General features: G+C 43.2%; 1 protein-coding gene across 1 annotated transcript in view; it reads right to left on the bottom strand.

The window, feature by feature from the left end:
* The window catches only part of ZMAT4 (zinc finger matrin-type 4), a 327,812-nt gene extending 314,544 nt beyond the window's left edge, over positions 1 to 13,268 (bottom strand). The window contains exon 1 of the mRNA XM_018559909.1: positions 12,940 to 13,268. Within this exon, the coding sequence (XP_018415411.1) occupies positions 12,940 to 13,185 (246 nt within the window). The 5' untranslated portion in view covers positions 13,186 to 13,268. The remainder of the gene's footprint in view (positions 1 to 12,939) is intronic.
* Between the last annotated feature and the right edge of the window lie 8,330 nt (positions 13,269 to 21,598).

Genomic DNA, 21,598 nt, shown 5'->3' with positions numbered 1-21,598 from the left:
GGACAACTAATGTAAGGGACACTCTTATGGGGACTACTAATGTAAGGTGCACTCTGATGGGGACAACTAATATAAGGGATACTCTGATGGGGACAACTAATGTAATGGGCACTCTGATGGGGACAACTAATGTAATGGGCACTCTGATGAGGACAACTAATGTAATGGGCACTCTGATGGGGACAACTAATGTAAGGGGCACTCCGATGAGGACTACTAATATAAGAGGCACTCTGATGGGGACAACTAATACAAGGGGCACTCTCATGGGAACAACTAATAAAGAGGCACTCTTATGGGGACAACTAGGGTAAGGGGCCACTGTAATGGGCACATCTTAAGTAAGGGTGCACTCTGATGGGGACACCTAGTGTAGGGGGGCACTCTGCTGAGGAAAAATAAACAATGGCTACATATAAACTAGGAGTCACTGCACAAACATGAGATTACCCCTCTCCCTCTGCTGGGAGAATATTTTACTGACCGGACCTCCTTGAATTTTCATTGAATACCCCTGCTTTAATTCTAAGTTTCACACAAATACTGTACTCCACAGGATCTTCACCAGATATAAATACGTTATTCAAGATGAAAGACACACTGTCATTCCTCCGTTGGTCTCTAACGCTATTCATCCATCGGGCTTAATCGTAGAGATAAGGTGGACTCTGCTTTAAATATCAGAACTATGCAGGATTTCTTACGGAAGATTTATGTGTATTCTTATTTAGTTTTACGCCCCATTCACATGGGGCTTCAGATTGTTTCTGGGGATTCCTTCGACAAGAACCTAGTGATTCTTATGGAAGGAATCCCAGGAGTGTCCGTACAGATGCAGTTGCTGTGCTCATTTAAGTGAACAACAGGCTGACAGTAGCCGCATCTGTCAGTGGCTGTCCACATGTAATCGTACATGGAATGATTAGATCTGGATAGATGATTGTTCTTGGATGAAGACAGATTGTGTCCAGGGACAATCATCCATCCTGAACCACAGGTAATCATTCCCAGACGCAACTTTAAGCCTTGTGTGAATGTAGCCTTACTTTTTTCTACGACCTAAGGGTCAGGGATTACCTGAAGTCTGACAATTGCTCCTCTTCTCTGTCCAACATCATACAATATCTCCCAGCTCCTGAGAGTGCAAACAGGATGAACCCTGAAACTGTTACATTCCACTTAACCATGAGTGCTAAGTTATATGACCTCTGATCCCTGACAAGCTATAAAGGAAGAAATGTACATTGTTTATAAGTAACCCTGTATAGTTATTTATGACTGAATATTCAGATTCTTATATAAGCCAAACTATTAATACTTCTATTCTCTGTTGTGGAACACAGAGCAATGATAATGTGTAAAGGGAAGCATCCCAAAAGACTTCACCACTCATCAACTTACAACAAACAAAATAATGAAAGATTATTTTCAATTATTCTGCTTTGGCTAAGTGTCCCCTGAGTTTGTTTTTTTGATCTCTCAGCATTTTTCCAGATCCCTTTTAAATAAGTCAATTGTCTTCCTCTAGAGTCTAGAATGAATCCACATTTAGACACAAGAACTGTTGATGGTGTTTAGAAGCTTCACACTTTCCTCCACCATCTATGTACTGTATGTCCCATGGTCTGCTGGGATACAGACGATCAGCTCCATTTAGTACAGTGATACTCTGTAAATCTGCATGTCAGGACCTTGTGTCCACAAAACTGAAGTTTGAAAATAGATTGTGTCCAATGCAAAGGTCACATTCAGCACACACACATAGTCACACAAAATTAGCTACATTTTCCTTCCTAATTTATCAATAGAAAATCGGTTATGTTCAGGGCTGGATTTCCTACAAGGCCAATCAAGGACCCGCCTTGGGGCAGCAGGGAGTAGAGGGGCAGCAGGGGTGTGGAATTCCTATCTCCTGATGCCCGGGACATGCAGTTGTTTTCTACATTTAGCCCTGCTTTGGGCAAGCAGAGCTAAATGTACATCGAAGAAGCCGTTGCTTGTTTTGTACAGATGATCTCAGTGATGTTGCCAAGATCACTTGTATGCAGCCTGCAGGTCTGCCATTCTCCATTGGGGGGTTTGGCGGGTAGGGGGGCGCTTTCAGGAACCTGGCCTTGGGACAGCAGAGAGACTAAATCCAGCCCTGGTTATGTCGATGTTGCGTTAAAGCTTTTATGAGTTTACTTTTCTCACCATGTTTCACGTTATACCCATATTCAGGATATAACATGAAACATCGTCAGATTGCAAATGGAAGGAAGAGTCTGCAGATGCCACAGCCTTGCACCCGTGATCCACTGATCAAGGTTGCAATCTTTTACTGGCTTCAATGCAAAAGAAAATATAATAAATGCTTTTTTTTTTTTTTATGAAGAAGTGTGCCTTTATTATTATTTTCTAAAAGGTAGAATTTCCCTTTAAATATAAATCTTATTATTTATGTATATATCTGGCTTTGTATCCATCTAGAGTCTGGACAGGCTTCACTGTGTATGTGTAACTGCAGGACAGAAGCACGGATATGAGATTGTAAACACTGTCAGGAGCAAGAAATTATATCGTTGGTTCATTATGCTATTTAAAGCACTACAGAACACGCTGGCACTAAAAATGAATTATATATATAGTGTATATCTGTTGTGTATATCTATATGTTCAGAGAGATGTTAATATTAGCATGGCTCATTTAATAACATACTGCAAATATTACAACTGTATAGTAGCCAATGAAAACAAAGCTAAGCTCAGCTTTAAGCAGCTTTGTGTGTTAGAGCTACATACTTCTGATTTGTTGGCATTCATAACGGCAGACTATGGTTCTTTTCCACACACCAAATATTGTAAAACACTATAGTGTAATGCAAGCACATTCAAAATCTTCTCCAGAGAGGGCTAACCTACCCCCTTCTGCCTACTCTGCCATACTACCAGTTACTGAGCCTAGCCATCATGCTTAAAGAGACTCTGTCACCTTGCCCATTCAGGGCAAATTAATAGCTCTGAATGGGCAAGCTCATCCCCGACCTCTTTGCACTGACCTCTCCAGATTCCTACCCTCCTTCCTTCATCACAAATGCCAGCAAAATACCCAGGGTTGGATTGTGTAGGACAGGGAGTAGCTAAACTTCGGCCCTCCAGCCATGGTGGAAGACTTTGGCAGTCACAGGCTGACTTCCAGAGGCATAAACATGTTGGGAATTATAGTTCAACCACAGGTGGAGGGCCAAAGTTTGTCTATCCCTGGTGTAGGAGATCAGCAAGAGCAATAACGTTACCCCCTCCATGCTGAGACATTATTTAGGCCCAGAAATTGTTCGCTATGCCCAAGAGTTGCATCATGGAAGAAGGTCATATGCTTCCTCATGAGTGGTGCAGGAGTACTGGAGAGGTGAGTACAAGTTGATCAGAGGGCGGGCTTTACACAGACCCTGTCACATTGCTCTGAATAGGCATGGTCACAGCATCTATTTAAAGCTTATGTCCAGGGAAACAGCTAAATACAAAGTTAGAGAAGAACTCCAGGCAAAACTTTAATAAAACCCATGTAGCGGGGCTGCCCCCACACTGCAAGTGTTAATTGCTCGTTTTTGTGTAGGTGGTAAAAAAAGTTATACTCACGAACTGCTGGGCAGGCTGCATGCTTCTCCGGGCTCTGAAGCCTGTCTCCCGCCTGTAGAACTGGAATGTCCCTCGGCGTGCTCACATCTATACACTTTGTATAGAACATGATGATTTATGGCACCTTAGACCGCTGCAGAGGAGGGTGAGAGAGGCTCCAGGGACCGGTCTAAAATCAAGCCGGCTCTGAGCATCAGGTGAGTATTACTTTTTTTTTAGCCCCTAGACAAAAATGATCAGTTAACCCTTGCAGTGTGTGGGTAGCCCTACTGTAGGGGTTAATACAACTTTTGCCCAGAGTTCTTCTTTAAAATACACCAGACTTCAGATGTAGATAGTCCTAGCACACAATACAGGCTGGTTAATGACCTGACGTTCTCTACTGCAGTTAAAGAATACAACTTGGATACCACCCGGCCTCTGGCCTGTAGAAAAATAAGGGTGATAGCATCAGATTGGTGAGGTCATCCCTCCTCTCTGTTTCTATCAGCAAGTTTCTTGTCAGTACATTTATATACAACAGAGCCTGATCAGCCTAGAATACTTCCTTTCCTTTACCAGTCTGTGTTCTGATGCAAGAGGCTGATAGCAGGACAAATTCAGGTACTGACATTAGCTACATTTAAAAATAAATTTGACTGTTATATAGAATATACAACTGCATATAGGGCCGTGCACACCTAGGCGACTCCTGACCGTGCATCAATTGTGCACCATACCGCGGATTGCCACGCAGTCACGGAGTTGCCCAGCACAGACAGCCGCGCTGTGGGTGCCATTATTTTCTAATGGCACCCCAGTCGGCCGGGCAGATCACGTGGCTTCCCGCCGGGATTCTGCCCGTGCATCTGAACATGATTGAGGCTAAAACAGCCGTGTGTCGTGTATCACAAAAAAAGGTACATGTACCTTTTTTCTGTGATTGCCGCACGGATGTCACCCCATTGAAGTCAATGGGGCCGTGCGGCAACAGCTGTCTGCATTGTGCCGGACCGCGCAATCCCGGGACGCACGATCCCGGATCACTCAGGTCTGCACCGGGCCTTTACTTTAGCTTTATGAACAATGAAGTGTTGGAGGGGAAGGGTCAGTCCTCACCTATAAGAATCCATGTCATTATCTGCATGGCAGATTACAGGGATCCAAAGGCACTTGAGAGGATTTAGGAACGATGCTTGCCATACACAGGCTGCTGTTACACAATATGCTGTGTGTGGAAAGGTTTCATTGCAATAAATTAGAGGTGCTTATTAATGGCTGTGATTATATTATCTTCCAGCTACAGCCCTACAGAACGACAACTGAACAATCACGGTTGTGTCAAATATCTATCTTCTACAAAGCAGCTCCTTCTAGAATGGACCAGTTTAAACCAATCCTGCATTGAACAATGCTTTGTCCTCCATTTGTCCCTGAGGTGTTACGTATATGACCTTTTGGAAAAATTGAGCTGACACGGTTGCAGAATGTTTGTTCTGGCGATATTGCCTGTTAATTGAACAATTATCATGTACGTATGTCAGGCAGAAGTGGAGGATATGTTCCTGTTACCTTTGAACTAATTCAAGGGTAAGCACAGCGGATGTGCACACAGCCTCAAGGACATTTAGGAAACGTTAGAAATAAGAGCAGCGTTCACGGCAGGACAGTACATCACATTGTAGTTGGCGTGTGCTGGGGTAAGGGGGGATGATGCCGAAGAATAACAGTGTGAACAAAGGTGGGTTTTCAAGGTCGTTTTTTTTTTACCATTATTTCTGAATTGAATATTTTAATATGTTTACATTTAAAGTATCTCTTATTCAAACGATAAAGTTGCCTGTCAGCCTTCAGGGACATGAGCGTGAATGCATGCTCTACATGGGTGTTGTTGCATGCAAAGCAGCTGCCGCTGATGATAAATATTGCTGTTTTTAAACACAATCTGTGTTCAGTGCTCCATTAAACTCCATTAAACTCCATTACAGAGCTGCACTGGATTCATTCCTGCTGTGTCCATCATTGCTGACCTTGACTTGTTCTGATATTTCACACGTTTGTGTTCTGACCTATATCTTGCCCAGTGTATCTGCATTCACTTTGGTGTGTTCTTTTTGACCTCCAGCATGAGCCTCCGCTTCACTTTGTCCTACATTTTCAATCCCATGGCTACTTTCTAGGTATGATAATCTGATGACTAATCCTAGGGGGATACAAACAGAAGAAGAACTGGCCGTACACCGGATTCCACCGGGATGATTTATTGAAGCTTGTACCACATCACTGGTGTCCTGTCCAATGTCTTTACGACTAAGCCCGTGATTGGGTGAAATGCGTCAGTGGGTGGACCTTGGGGGGGACACCAGTAATGTGGTACACGCTTCAATAAACTAATCCAATAGAATCTGGTGTGTGTGGGCTCATATTGGAGCGAGGACATGCTCTCAGCAGCAAGCACCCGGCTTATTCCTTTCCTGAGCCGTGGTGTGTAATCCTAACGGCAACTGATAACATTAAAGAAGAACTCCAGGCAAAACTTTTATGAACCCTTGTAGTGGGGCTATCCCCGCACTGCAAGGGTTAACTGCTCATTTTTTGTCTAGATGCTAAAAAAAGTAATACTCACCTGATGCTCAGAGCCGGCTTGCTCTTAGACCGATCTCTGGAGCCTCTCTCCCCCTCCTCTTCAGTGGTCTAAGGTCCCATAAATCATCCTGTTCTATACACAGTGTTTTGATGTGAGCACGCCAAAGGACATTCCAGCACAGGAGGAGACAGGCTTCAGAGCCTTATAAAAGTTATACTCACCTTAGACGGTCCTTCCAGCCTTGTTCCCCCTCCGCTGCAGCGGACTAAGGATCCTTGAGTCATCATGTCCAATACACTGTGTATTGGACACGAGGATGCTGAGAGACTTACTATCACTGCAGCAGAAGAAGTGAGAGGTTGCAGGGAGTTCTGCGACTCCGAGGATCGTATCAGTATAACTTTTTTTTTTAGCACCTAGACGAAAATGAGCAGTTAACCTTTGCAGTGCAGGGGTAACCCCACTGCAAGGGTTAAAAACATTACCTGGGGTTCTTCTTTAATGCAAAAGTAAGCTGCTACAGGTAAAGTACACCTCGTAAAGTACACCTATAGCATCCAAGCAACTACACAATTATTATCCAATGATGGAACCTGGGTTTAAATATAAGAGAAAAGATGGCTGTCAGTGATGGCCATGCAGAATAAATCACTTTTTTATTTTATTACGTATTCCAATTTTGCTAATGAATATTGGACAGTCGATGATAATTATATAACGTTTGATATATTGATCCTAAACAATGTTTCTCCAGTGTTACAGTTTTCTACAGTTTGAGATCACTGATAACATTTAAAAAGATAAAGGTTTTCCAGGGCTTGTTCGATACATCTCCACCATTCTCTTCTGGACAGACAGGAAACATAAAAGAGATAATGATAATCAACGGTGTAAAACAGCAACTCCATCCAAACTGGGTAATGTTAAAGAAGAAGTATAGAGTGTTCAATACATTGACCATAGGGTTCTTAGCCATATGTTCTGCCACTTACAGTATATGCCCAAGCACTTTGCCAAGACCAATGACCTATGGCTCCAACTGGGCAGTACTGTGTCTTCACAATTTCTATTTCTCCCAGCAGAGCCCACATACTGGGTCTAGTTATCTCCAGGTGCACTATCTGCATACAACTTGTCTGTGAAGGTCCTCATTCATCCAGGTCATGGTATATCTGTAAAAATTAAGTCAAGGCAACTGGACTTGCTGTATTTTTCTTGAAGACGTTTCACTGATCATCCAACCAGCTTTCTCAATTCAGAATGACTTGTACAAAAACTTATCTGGGAATAAATACATAGAACTTGTATGCTTACCCCGTAGTAGTGGGAGCTTCCTGTAGGTCAATTGCTAAACATACGGGTAACGTTAAAAGATTTCTGTCTAAACTGACCCTGACAGAAACTGAGCCAGGGGGGTAGATTGATCTGGACGCTCACAATATAAGTCAATGGACTGGCTGCAGTACAAGACAAAGCTTTTCCTTTTTTTTTATTATGACCAACGTCAAAAGGTGTCTTATAAAGCTCGTAGACAGCCAAGAAGAGAAGAACATGTACAGTGAATTCTCATAATGCTCTTATAAGATATAAGATAAGCTCAGCACTTTTGTCTGAGTACAGGTACACTTTAAAACTACAGTCATCCTTTAAGCCCCTCTGAGACAGGAACTGATGTTTTTTGGTTCTACATAAGCCTCAGAATATGGTGTCCCTGGGTGTATTAAACTACTCTGTAGACCTTAGAGGTCCCACTTTTGTTGGCCCATCTTTGAAGACGGAGATGGAAGCGCCAACCAGCAGGACCTACTAATCACCTGATCATGGTTAATTACATGGAGTTTTTCTAAGAAAGTAATTTGTTGCCAAGGGCTCCAGGCACTGTTTAAAGGCAACAACAGCTTACAATGGCTACTATTTTGATAGGTTGTATATTATTTATTTATTGCAGGTATTTATATAGAGGCAATCAAAAAACACACAATGGGCGCAACGGCATATAGAAAGCTAACTATCTGGGCAGAACATTACAGGAAAATGTTCTGCCCAGATAGTTAGCTTTCTATATGCCGTTGCGCCCATTGTGTGTTTTTTGATTGTTTAATTTACAGGTACTCCTCCTGTTTCTCAGGACTGCATGTTAGTCAGATACCCATAACCAACCTTTTAAGTTTTTTATCTGAGAGCGCTGTTTACATAGTTGCACATTCACATCAGTCCCTGCCCTCTAGGAGCTTAAAATCTAAGGTCCCTATCTCACATGCACACATACAGGGCCAATAAACCTACCAGCATGTCTATGGAGTATAGGGAGAAACCGGAGTACCTGGAGCAGTGGTTCTCAATCTGTGTAGCCTCAGGACCCACATTTGGCCTTGGTCATTAAGTCATGACCCAAGTCGCACCGGACTGGAACGCATGGCATTGTGGTACCTTGTGTTCCGGTATGGATGATCAAAATGTGGGCAGGAGGTGCATTTGGGGTACCATCCAAATAAATGGAAACGCAATGCACCACCCGCCCCAGAATGTACGATTAACGCACTGTACTAGTGTGTACAGGCCATCAACTGGAGTGGATCCTCAGCCTGGGGTCCATTGTGGGCTGCTGTGCTGTGACAGAGCTCCATCCATATGTGCATTGCTTGTACAGCTCCCTTGCGCACCCTGAAGAAGTGCCCGGAGCCAGATTGTGATGCCACTCTGGTCCAGGCACTTCTACAGGGCATGCGAGGGAGCTGTAAGCAATGCACATATGGATGGAGCTCCCTCGTGGCCATACCCCCAGCCCACCTCACCTCAAGCTGACACTCAGTGCTGGGCACTTTGATTGGCTTCTCAGCACGAGAACTTACAGTGCCTGAGAGTGCTGAGAAGCCTCTCAACTAGCACAGTGGAAGGCACGCGGTGACACACTAAAAATGGGGTTTGCGACCCACCAGTTGAGAACCATGACCTAGAGGAAACCCACCGTGAAAACATGCAAACTACTTGCAGATAGCGACCTGGCCAGGATTCGAACCAGGAACCCCCCAGTGCTGCAAGGAAGTGCTAACCACTACGTCACTATGCTGCCACATAATTATTTTTCTACTTGCCACAGGTTTATTTTAAGTATCAGAAGATCACCCAGTAAATATCTGATAATACAGATGGACTGATTGTCACACTAAGCAAACTGAAGATTCAACAAATGATCTCACAAAGGAAGAGAAACGACTGTACACAGATAAAACTGTTACAACTTTGCTGTGATTTCGTATTATGCATTCCCTACATATACCAAGATTATCATGTAATCTGCTGAGTGGGAGTCTTAAAGGTCACATAATTAAGAGTATAATGAGCGTGTGATGCCACTGACTAATATGAGACATGGGGCTGTGAGGAACCAACTAACATAAAAAGAAAAACATCCTACATATTTGTCCAGGAACAAGAAGATATCTATTTGCATGTAGACACAAATTAGACATTAGCAAGTTTACAGATGCTTACTAAAAGTGTTTGTTCAGTAGATATCCACAAATTAAAGATGATTAAAAGTTTATTTTCACTGAGTTATTTTGTGCTGCTGGGTTTACACAGTGCTTACAACTGAAAGCTGAAATCTGTGATAAGCAAAAGAAGACATATGTGAAATCCTCCTGGAATCTTGGTGAGCTTTGTGTATTTCTTCCAGATCTGTGGAGTAATCCAGTTTGAATCTTGAAGCTTCCTGAAATAAAGACCGCTCACTGCTGCTCTCCCTTCTTGAGCATTGTGACTGGTGATGTCTCCACCCCCTCCTGTAGGCAGCCTGTAGTGGGTGGAGTTTGGGGTTCCTGCTCTGCACAGGCAACGTACAGCACAGTGGTGATGTCACTAGTACTTTCACATGGTAATAAATGGGCATTATGGTACACACAAAGTGGATTTATATCCTTTGAGGCTATTGAGGAATGTAGTTAAATGAAAGCAGGTTTATATATGGAGACCAATCCTGCCAGAAGGTACATTTCTGAACAGTCTTACCAGCTGTTTTGTGTACAGCCCAGAAAGCTGGGAGAGTCCATGGAGGCGTCCTGACCTATCCAGCTTAGGTCTAATGGTTTTCTCTCTATAGGATGCTAGTGGAGTTCCAGTCTCTGCCCCCCTGCTAAGAAGTCTCACTCCTACTCTTGTATTCTCTTAAATCGATGAAACATTGTTATGGGAAAGTGAAATCATCAAATAATAGCTGTGCAAAAGCTGATGTACCTTGGAATAGAACCACAGAGGTCTCAACTTCACAAGAGATCCAAAACATTCTTAGATTCATCATATTGTTAACATTTTGGGTGCGCGGACATTTTACTTTGAGACATGTCATAATTTGGAATACTTGCTTTTAAAACAAAAACACGGACTGACTGTACGCAATATATACGTTTTTTTACTTGGCAAATCATTAAAGGAGAACTATGAGGCGAGTGCTTTTCACTCACCTCATAGTTCTAGCCGACCTGTGACAATGAGACTGTCACAGGTCGGCTCAGTAGATCGGGAGGTGAGCGAACACATACCGGCGTTCGCTCACCTCTCCATCCTGTCATGGCTCTCTGCCGTGACAGGGGAGGGGCTGGATTCCCCCCTCCCCGCTCCCATCCGCCAGCGCTGACTGGCGGAAAGGACGCGGGAGGGGCGGATACAGCTGGCTCTGCCTCTAGATCGGCAGAGCCAGCTGTCAGTCACGCAGCTGGGCGGATCCCGGCACAATTGTCAGGATCCGCTTCAGCTGTGGCGTCTCAGTATACCTCGAGCAGCAGCTTGCGGTATACTGCGGCGTCTCAGTATCAGTATACCGCGAGCTACAGCTCGCGGTATACTGAGCCTAGGGTGACGGGAGGACGCTAGTTTGTGTCCTCCCGTTACCCTAAGGAGAACTATGGGGAAAAACACTGACCCCATAGTTCTCCTTTAAGGAAGACAGTGCTGGTGATAGACAATTACATCTGTAAAGTGTTACAAATCTAGCGTGCCCCAAAAGTTCTTATTACAAAAGTACATAACAAGACACAACACAAACATCAGACAACATTCTTCTACAATAAAAAGTGTGATATGCCTACAGCACCGTATAGACTCTAGCTGAATACACAAGACATTAATAAACAACTCAAACAATGTCAAGGTCAATTCAGCCCTTCTCACCACAACAAAGGGAAACAAATAATGAATGCCAAAAAAACATGTATTCTCTGTACAAACTACAAGCGACTCAAGTAAGGAGGTGGAAGGGGGGGGTATCAAATGAAAGACTACTACAAGGATGGACAATGAAGAGTCATTTCTTTCTCCCTGCCATTCAAATGATGACGGTTCCCCAAGATAAAGATGCATGTGGCTGCTGAGTTTTTGATTTATAGTTTAAAACCTCTAGGAGTCCAGCTATATCAGCTGTGCTAACTTCCCATTCACAAGTGCCAAGAAACCATGAGATGCTTACAAAAGTCTATTCTAATGCCACAATGTCTTACTTTTCTGCACAATAAACAGACACCTACTTCCACATCAGCGTTTCAGCTGCTTCAAAATAAATGGTCTTATTGAGAAAACTTGGATAGCCGGGGACAGGGCTTGGCAGGAGAGAAGTGTGCATGCCCATTAGTAACACCATGGCTCTTTCCTCTCGTTGTAAAACATTAAAGTGACACTAAACTCAGGAGTTAAATCTTAAAAATGCATCCAAGTACCTTAGCTATTAACAATACTGTATCTTATTTGTGTATCACTCGGCTGTAGATCCTCAAATCATCTCTGAATTGATGCTGACACTGTCCTTCCTTCTGGAGGGGGGCTACTTTTGTTCCCCATGGTCCCTGTGTGTGTTGTAAAGCCGCCACTGCTCCAAGCTTGCTCCCGTGATGGACTACAATCTCACCTTTAGTTTACTGATTTCTATGGAAATTATAGTCCATCATGAGAGTGAGTTTAGAGCAGTGACTACTTTACAACACACAGGTATCATAGGGAACAAAAGTAGCCCCCCATCCAAGCTCGCTCCAGTGATGGACTACAATCTCATATTAAGTTTACTCATTTGTATTGAGATTGTAGTCCAGTACTGTAGTACTCGATACAGAAAAAACGGTATCGGTGCATCCCTATTCATTTGTATTGAGATTGTTATCCATACCGGGAGTGAGCTTGGAGTGGTGGCTACTTTACAACACACACAGGGACCATGGGGAACAAAAGTATCCCCCCTCCAGAAGGAAGGACAGTGTCAGCACCAATTCAGAGATGATTTGAGAATCTACAGCCGGGTGATACACAAATAGGAGACATTTCTGTTAATAGTAAGGTACATTTTTAAGATTTATCACCTGAATTGAGTTTCTCTTTGAGTGCAGGGACTTATTCCAGGAACTGTCCAGAGCTAACAGTGCTGAAATCCCTTGTCCCAGAGAGCAGGGGCTGCATTTACTCCTAGGGTCCGAGCTGCAAAAACACTCTGTTGGACAGCACAAGCCATCTGTTTACATGACACTCAGGTCTATATATAAAATCAGAATTCAGTAGCGATCTCCTATTGTCGGGGTCATTGATAGCGGATCTGGTTCTTCTGTATACACGGTGCCTATTGCATCCCCTGTAAAGGGTAGAAATGATGCAGCTCGGTGTACAAGCCATGCACAGAACAGGACTTTTCCCTTCCAGCAGCCATGTGATCATGACACGTTAATTATCATCCTCTATCCCAAACAAAAGGACCCGGAGTGGTGCAGGAAACTTACCCCGGCTGCTGCACCGATGCCCTGCTGCTCTTGGATGGGATCCTCAGCACAAAGTGAATACATCCAAGCCCCGTTCGCTCTTCTCTCTGGCAGGACTGACACTGTGCAGCTCGATCCTCCTTGCCCTGTCACGTTGTTGGGAGCTGGTGATGTGATTGATTTCCAGGGACGAGGTGGAATGCCTGAGCTGTGTCTGTGTGTGTAGATGAGACTGAAGACTTTGGCTGCCTCTTCCTCCTGGAGCATGCACAGATAGAGCTGAGGAACCAGGAGAGGATCACAGCTCCTTCTTCATCTCCCTGTCCCTGTGGTGGGATGAGACCACTAGAGCTGAGCTCTCAGCACTGTGTAAGTCCTCTGATTCACATGGGTACCGACTGATCTACACAGCGAATGAGAAGCATCCGGAATTGTGCAGGCAACAAGCACTGAGAGCTGTGTGCTATACAATGTATACATGGAGAGGAGCTTCCTAAAAATAAATGCACCTCCTGATCTGTCACTGTGCAAATTGTTCTTCTTCACCCCTCCTCAGATTGTCTCTATTGTACTTGCTATTTCAGTTACAAATGTATAGAATTATATACCCTGACTTCCACAACCCCAGACAATAGATCAGCTTAAAGTGACCCTGAACTCAGGAGTTAAATCTTAGGAATGCATTCAAGTACCTTAACTATTAACAGAAATGTATAGAATTATATAGGTTGACTTGAACCCTACAATAACCAGCATATAAATATTCCTTTACAGAGGGATTTCCTGAGCAGCCTGTTAACCCTTCAATTGCCAGCGAGCCTGCATTGGCTTGGAAATAGCAGAAGGGGATTTAAAGTGACAGTACACTCAGGAGTTAAATCTTAAAAATACATTCGAGTACCCTAACTATGAACAGAAATGTATCTTATTTGTGTATCACTCGGCTGTAGATCCTCAAATCATCTCTGAATTGGAGCTGACACTGTCCTTCCTTCTGGAGGGGGGATGCTTTTGTTCCTCATGGTCCCTGTGTGCGTTGTAAAGTAGCCACCGCTCCAAGCTCACTCCCGGTATGGATTACCACCTCAATACAAATGAATAGGGATGCACTGATACCGGTTTTTCTGTATCGAGTACCGATATTTTTGTAGCTACTCGCCAATATCAAATACAGATACAGGAAGTCCCATAAAGGACGCCAGGTGGCGTGTAATAACTCGTCACCTGGCTTCCTGAATAGCCGGGCGGCATGTAAAGACTCGCCACCCGGCATCCCGATTAGCATGGAAGCCATCTCCATGCTCCCTCGTCACCAAGTGACAAGGAAGTATGGATCCAGCTTTCTAGCCAATCAGGAAGCCAGGAGCGGTGTAATGACTCATTGCCGTGCTTCCTGATTGGGCGAAGCTGGCTCCATGCTCCCTCGTCACCAGGTGCATGAAGTCGGCTGCTCGGCCAATCAGAAAGCCGGGCAGCGTGTAATGACTCGCAGGTCTGGCTTCCTGATACCGGAAGCTCAGGTATCAGGCTAGGCATCGGAGCATTTGGACGAGTACGAGTACTCGTCCAAATACTCTGCATCGGCACCAATACCGATACTAGTATCGGTGCATGCCTACAAATTAGTAAACTAAACATGAGATTGTAGTCCATCACGGGAATGAGCTTGGAGCGGTGGCTACAACACACACAGGGACCATGGGCAACAAAAATAGCCACCCCCCAGAAGGAGTCTCAGCACCAATTCAGAGATAATGTGAGGATCTACAGCCCAGTAATTCACACATAAGATACATTTTTGTTACTAGTTCAAGGAGAAAAACTTTTTTTGGCCATAGTTCTCTTTAGTGTCACAAGAGAACATTTACTAATGTCCTCCTGTGTCCCAAGACTCAGCATATAGCGAGGTATTGCCCACTATATGCTAAGAGCATAGAGTCATGCTGCAGCTGGGAAGGATCCCAGCAATATTGTCAGGTTCCACCCTGCTGACTGATTGACAGCTGGTTCTCCCTCGCCAGAGCCAGCTGTGCCCGTCCCATCCCCATCTGTCCCTCCAATGAGAGCTGGAAGAATAGAGAGGAGAGAGGGGAATCCCTGCAGGGAGCAGTGACTGAGAGTCACCACTCTCTGCAGGGAGAAGATTGTCAACTGAGTCATCAGCGGTATGTGGTCACTCAGTACTCGATCTATAGAACTGATGTGTGACAGATGCAGTGTCATACATCGGCTCCAACTATTGGGATGAGTTTATTTCACTCATCCCATAGTTCTCCTTTAGGCCCCATTCACACTGATCAGTTTATCGCGCGTATTCACGCGACAAAATCGCGCATATTTCTGCGTAATATCGCTCTGTGTACTAAGTCCAATGCATGTCAATGGAGCTGTTCCCATTTACTGCTCCATGTCGCCAAGTAGCTCGTCGCTGTCGCGCGTCGCTTGTGCAGGACCCTTTTTTGGAGCGGATGTCGCGCTATTGTACTCAGCCCAATACAAAAATTGCGCGGTGAAAACGCCCAATATCACGCAAATGGCAGTCGCTCGACACACGCGCAATTTGCAATATCGCAAGTGTGAATGGGGCCTTAAGGTACTTGAATGCATTTTTAAGATTCAACTCCTGAGTTTCGTGTCACGTTAACTATTCCTTTACTGGGTGACTTCCTGAGCAGCCTATTAACCCTTATACTGCCAGAGGGCCTGTAAGGGGTTAATGGGTTGAAACCAGCAGAAAGGGATTTAAATGTGTAACTAAAAGGATGAATTACACTTCCATGGCAAAACTTTGCTTTGATTTGAGTCCAAGTTTCACGCAGTTCCTTTGCTCCTATGGTTATCAATGTTTCTCAGCTTACAGCTCCATTGTCTGCGTTGAGCTGTCACTGGCTGCTGCTGCTGAGAGCCTGCTCTAAATATCTGTCCCAGTATTCTCAGATCTATATAGACACGTCTACTTAAACACTGCCTTGCTGCTCCAAAAACATGCAGATACCTTCCACATATATTATCTGCACATTTTGAATGCTTAGTTTAAATAGGATTTATCAAATTCCCTGAATGTCACATGGCAGAACCGCTATTAATAAAACAAGGCATAATTACGGATGAGCTTGGTAAGGGAAGAAATTGACGATGAAAGGCTTGGTAAAATGTCAGAAGTAGGTGACTTGAGTAATCTGCACCCTGGCTCAGCTCAAGAGTCTGATAAATGCCATGAACGGCACCTTGTCCTGTTCCATCTTGTAATTTAGCTTTGCATATTTTCTTTTTAATGTTATGCATACAAGCTGCCTGCAGGGTCCATGAAATGAACTTTTTTTCCAGGGTCCACATATAACTAAAACAGGCTATTTTACACAGATGAGACCAGCTAGCCAAGTCCGGATGTCCAGACACTGGTGGGCCATAAACCAGTCTAGGTGCAAGACTTCCCCATTTTGTCTACCTACAGCATGGAGTCACACTATAAGCATTTGGTTTCTCCTCCTCTGGATATCAAGGGTTAAATGCTCATTTAGTCTAGGGGGTAACAAATATGCAGAAATGCTTACATTACAAAATACTTACATTTTGTTCCCCAGCTCGCAGGCTTCCTCCTTGACAGACATCCGGACCCACAAAGCTTCTCCTGTTTGTTAGTCCCACGCTGACATCATCACCTACAATATAAGACCAGAGGCCCTGCATTGTATGTGAGGGTGTTGAGGGTCTGCCCACAGGGAGTGGAGGATAGTGCAGGCTGTCCAGAAAGCGAGGACAAAGGAAAAGTACAGTGGTACCTCGGTTCACGAACGCCTCTGTTCACAAACAATTCGGTTCGCAAACAGGAAGTTTGTAAAAATTTTGCCTCCGTTCGCAAACTCTGCCTCAGGTTACGAACACGACCGCGGCCATCTACCCCGCTCTGGCACATGGTTGTGGCTTCCTGTACTTGAGATTGCGGTCACAGACAGGGCTGTGGACACTTACTGGGAAGCTTTTTTGTGTGCTTTGTAGCACAGTACTGTACAGTATTGATGTATTCAATCCAGCATGGCTCCCAAGAAAGTGCAGAGCAAGCATGGTGGGAAAAAGAAAGCGCAGAGTATTAATGAAGGTGACAAGAATGTGCAGAGCATTAATGAAGGTGACAAGAATGTGCAGAGCATTAATGAATGTGGCAAGAATGTGCAGAGTGTTATTGAAGGTGACAAGAACGTGCAGAGCGTTAGGTGACGAGAATGTGCAGAGCATTAATGAAGGTGACAAGAATGTGCAGAGCATTAATGAATGTGGCAAGAATGTGCAGAGTGTTATTGAAGGTGACAAGAATGTGCAGAGCATTAATGAATGTGGCAAGAATGTGCAGAGCATTAATGAAGGTGACAAGAACGTGCAGAGCGTTATTGAAGGTGACAAGAACGTGCAGAGCGTTATTGAAGGTGACAAGAATGTGCAGAGCAAGAATGGAGGTAAAAAAAAAACTTGTGGTTAAATTTTTTTTATTTTATTTTTTTCATATGGTTCAGAACGGATTAACCTGATTTACATTGAACCCTATAGGAAAATGTGATTCGGTTCACAACCAAAAATCGGTTCGCGACCAGAATCGTGGAACCAATTAAGTTCGTGAACCGAGGTACCACTGTATTTCTTTACTTTACACTCCCCAAGACTAAAATAATTTAACCTCACCACCCAATAGAAGAGCCACAAAGTGTTCATAAATAAAGTTGAACTCCAGCTATAAAGATTTATGTACATTGGTCCAGCTTGGCACAATGTTAGTATACATAAGTTATCTTTTGAAGGTCCTGTAAAACTCTGGAGTAGCTGCAGCTTTACATCGACCTTTCGGGTCCTGGTACTGCGCCGTGCTGAGCAACTTCCCCTTTGCTGTGAATCTACTTGAGGACAGGGACTGATGTGAATGTGCAGTATGTAAAGCAATGTGTAAATTGTCGGCACTATATAAATACCAATAATACATAATTTAAAAAAAACACAGAGGGTCACTCACTCAGCACAGCGTCCATTCAGTGAACTCCTAGTATTTTATCAGTGAATACTAGGCATTCTCTAATTGAGCTATGATGTCATCACCTTAATGGCCACTGTGCTGTGCGAGGAACCCTTTGTGTTTTTACAGCCGAGGGGAAGTTGCTCAGCACAGCGGTGCAAAAGGACCTGCAAGATCGCTGTAACACACTTACAGGATCCCTGTGGCTCTGCCACAAATAAATGATGTATACTTTGATTGTGCCAAGCTGGACCAATGTAAATATACAGTACATACATCTTTATAGCTGGACTTTAGCTTTCATGGCTGACTGAAGTTCAGCTTTAAAGGAGGGCTAGGGTTACAAGAAGGGTTAGACATCGCTCATTGTGCTGAAAACTAATAGCACCCAGAGATGAAAGCTAATGTACCAATCTGCTGGCTATTTCAATCCAATTTTCTTTCTAAGAGTAAAAAGAGAAACATTCGGAATGATGGAAAATGTTACTCTAAATCCAACCAGAGTGAGCTGTGTATATGGGTTTATTTAAAGCTTTTAGATGCACTCAAGGTTTTGTTAGTTGCTGTTCTTCTCTTTTGGGCAGGGGGCATTTATAAAAACAATTGTTATTTTTGTCATGTTGACATTGAACGATCATCATTAACCAATGGTACTCCAGCAAAATGTTTTAAATGTTTCAGTTATTAGAACTGATTATGAAGAAGGTTGGATGTTGGATGTTGGATGACTGGATCTAGCAGCATTTATCCAACACTGAAATATCAGTTTTGGGTGTACTGACCATTTGGGCAATTGGGCACCTTTATCTTTTGTCAAACTGATCTAGAACACACGTTTTCACACTGCCTGGCAACAACAAAAAAGCATCAGAATGCCATTTCCTATTACCAGAACCAAAGCCTGAAATATATCTGTGAGTAATACACAAATAAGATACATTTTTGTAAATAGTTAAGGTACTTGAATGCATTTTGAAGATTTAACTCCTGAGTTTAGTGTTGTTTTTTTTTTTTTTTTTGGGGGGGGGTGTTAATACATTTGCATTTATACAACAGGAACGCAAGAGGAAAACTGTGGTTAACATTGTTACATGTGATTCTGGGCAGACATGTCTTGGATAATCTTGTGAATGCCACAGGGGCTTGGACTGCAGTACTTACTGCAAATATGAAAGGTTAAGTGTATCTAACAAGTGACATTTTAATATACTGCACAAGTTTAGTTTACAGAGATGTGAGATTTGTGCTAATTGTAATAAAATCACTTGCTGTGTTTTTTTTAATTTTCCTCTGTTTTACAGGTGGAAATTTTATTTTTCCAATATATAATTGTCAGCTTATAATGTAAAAGTAAAACATTTCAAATTTGTTTACTAACATATTAATTTAGAACAAGGGTAAAATAATTTTAGCAGAATTCAGTAGGCACGTAATTATATCTCGGAGATGCAAACAACTGACTTTTAAAAGAAAACCAAATTGCAGTTGACATTTAAATATTTAAAATGTACTAGCGACCTAGATCCTAGAATAAACATAACTTACATAGTACCTTCCCTTCACTAGAATCTTGTGACATATGTAAATATGCCTTGGTGCTTTAAGACCTCTTCTTAGACCCTAGTTTCTGCCTCATAGTGTTATCAGGCAGAGACGCTATGTTTGACTGACTGGCCTTTCCTGCTGCTGGTGGAGGTCAGCTTTATGTTTATGTGATTATGTTGTTTTTTGTGTCTCTTTTCTTCTTTTCTTACACTTTATCGTTTATATAACTATCTATTCTTTCCTTAGTCCTAACTCTTTGGGGGTTTTCAATGTCCATCCTTTTAAAATTTCATGTTATGAATTACACTTACATCGTATCCTCATATGACGTCCTGGTATATTGAGTTCTAATATGGGACCTAAGGCTTGTGTTTTGTAGGAACTACCACCTGTCTCCCCCAAGGCCACAGAATTAGGACACACAATGTGACATGAAGTTTGCTCAATGCATACAAGTTGCACTTTAAACTACTATATCAAAAAACACAAAAAAACTGCTATTGGTCTTTCCTTTAATGTCTGCTAAAGAGGCCCAGAAAATAACTAGTAATGCAAACCCCCCCCCCCACCCCCCACTACTCCCATCCCTTCTCTTCCTCTTTCCTAAGGGCTTGTTCACACCAAATGCAGACCAGATCTGCATGAGTTTCTGCACACGGTTGTGCCGCGTTTTTGCTGTGTTTTTGATGCGTTCCGGGCCGTTTTCTGTTAAAAAAATATATATATTTATTTCTTTTAAAGTTTAGGATGGGCTTTTAGTGCTTTCCAGGGCGTTTGCATGCATTTTTGATGCGTTCCAGAGCAGGTAAAATAGGGCTTGCTGCAGTTTTTTACATGCTCTGGAACTGAACGCTGCGGTATGAACTAGAGCCCAAAATACCATTGCTATACATTGGACGCAGTTTTGATCCGGTCTGTAACTGCTCTGCTCCTGAAACACGCTTGGTGTGAACAAGGCCTTATGGTTAAGAACCAGATGACGACATACTAGTATATAATATTCTCATATTGGCTGCCAGTTTATGTTTTCATCTCATATCTTACAGTTCAAGATGTTATTTACTATATTTCAATTGACTTGTTATTTTACGAGTTCTACCAATAACTGGCTTACACTATTATAGTGACTGTATGTGTTTATCCTAAATAAAGAATGTATGAAAAAAAAAAGCTTTAGTTAGCAACAGAAAGGTATCAATTCCCCAATGACTAGTTATACAGTACATATACATATTTACCATTACACTTCTATTCCAGGCTAACTTGGACCAATATTCCTTTTGCTCCGCAGAAATGTTGCAAAATGTTTTCCAAAGATTGAAAATGATGCAGCCCCACAGTGCGTAAACTGGAGCAAATATACTGTGCCCAGCTGGTTATCAGAGTGTATCTTTCAAAGGATTTGTAGCACAGATTTTAAAGGAGAACTATGACATGAGTGATTTCCACTCACCTCATAGTTCTAAGCCGAGCTGTGACAATGAGACTGTCACAGGTCGGCTCAGTAGATCGGGAGGTGAGGGAAAACATACCGGGTTCCCTCACCTCTCGATCCTGTCACGGCTCTCTGCCGTGACAGGGGGAGGGGCTGGATTCCCCTCTCCCCGCTCCGATCTAGGTAGGCAGAGCCAGCTGTCACTCACGCAGTTGGGCGGATCCCGTCATCTACGTCGGGATCCGCTCCAGGTGCGGCGTCTCACTATACCGCGAGCTGTAGCTCGCGGTATACTGAGCTTAGGCTATCGGGAGGACGCTAGTTTGTGTCCTCCCGTTACCCTAAGGAGAACTATGGGGAAAAACACTGATCCCATAGTTCTCCTTTAAATGAGACATTACAATGTAATGGTGAAGTCAGTAACATAGAAGGGCCTATACTTCACATGGATTTGTGCTAAGATATACAACCATCACATTTCTTGACAAAAAACAGATAAAATGTATATTTTATGACCTTCAGACGTTATTCCTGCGACACATTTTCTCTCCTTGGAAATAAAATGAAGGGTTAAACTTAGGAGGGCAACAATGCGCCATGTTTTTTCACTGATACTGTAACTGATACTATGACATCTCATAATGACACAGGCTATTAGATTATAAAAATGATTGCCACAGCCCAGTTCTCATACTGTC

The sequence above is a fragment of the Nanorana parkeri genome, unplaced genomic scaffold, assembly GCF_000935625.1.
Source record: "Nanorana parkeri isolate BGI_ZX_2015 unplaced genomic scaffold, ASM93562v1 scaffold2, whole genome shotgun sequence".
Classification (NCBI taxonomy): Eukaryota; Metazoa; Chordata; class Amphibia; order Anura; family Dicroglossidae; genus Nanorana; species Nanorana parkeri.
Note: the sequence above shows the minus strand (reverse complement) of the source record. Positions and strands in the feature narration are given on the sequence as shown.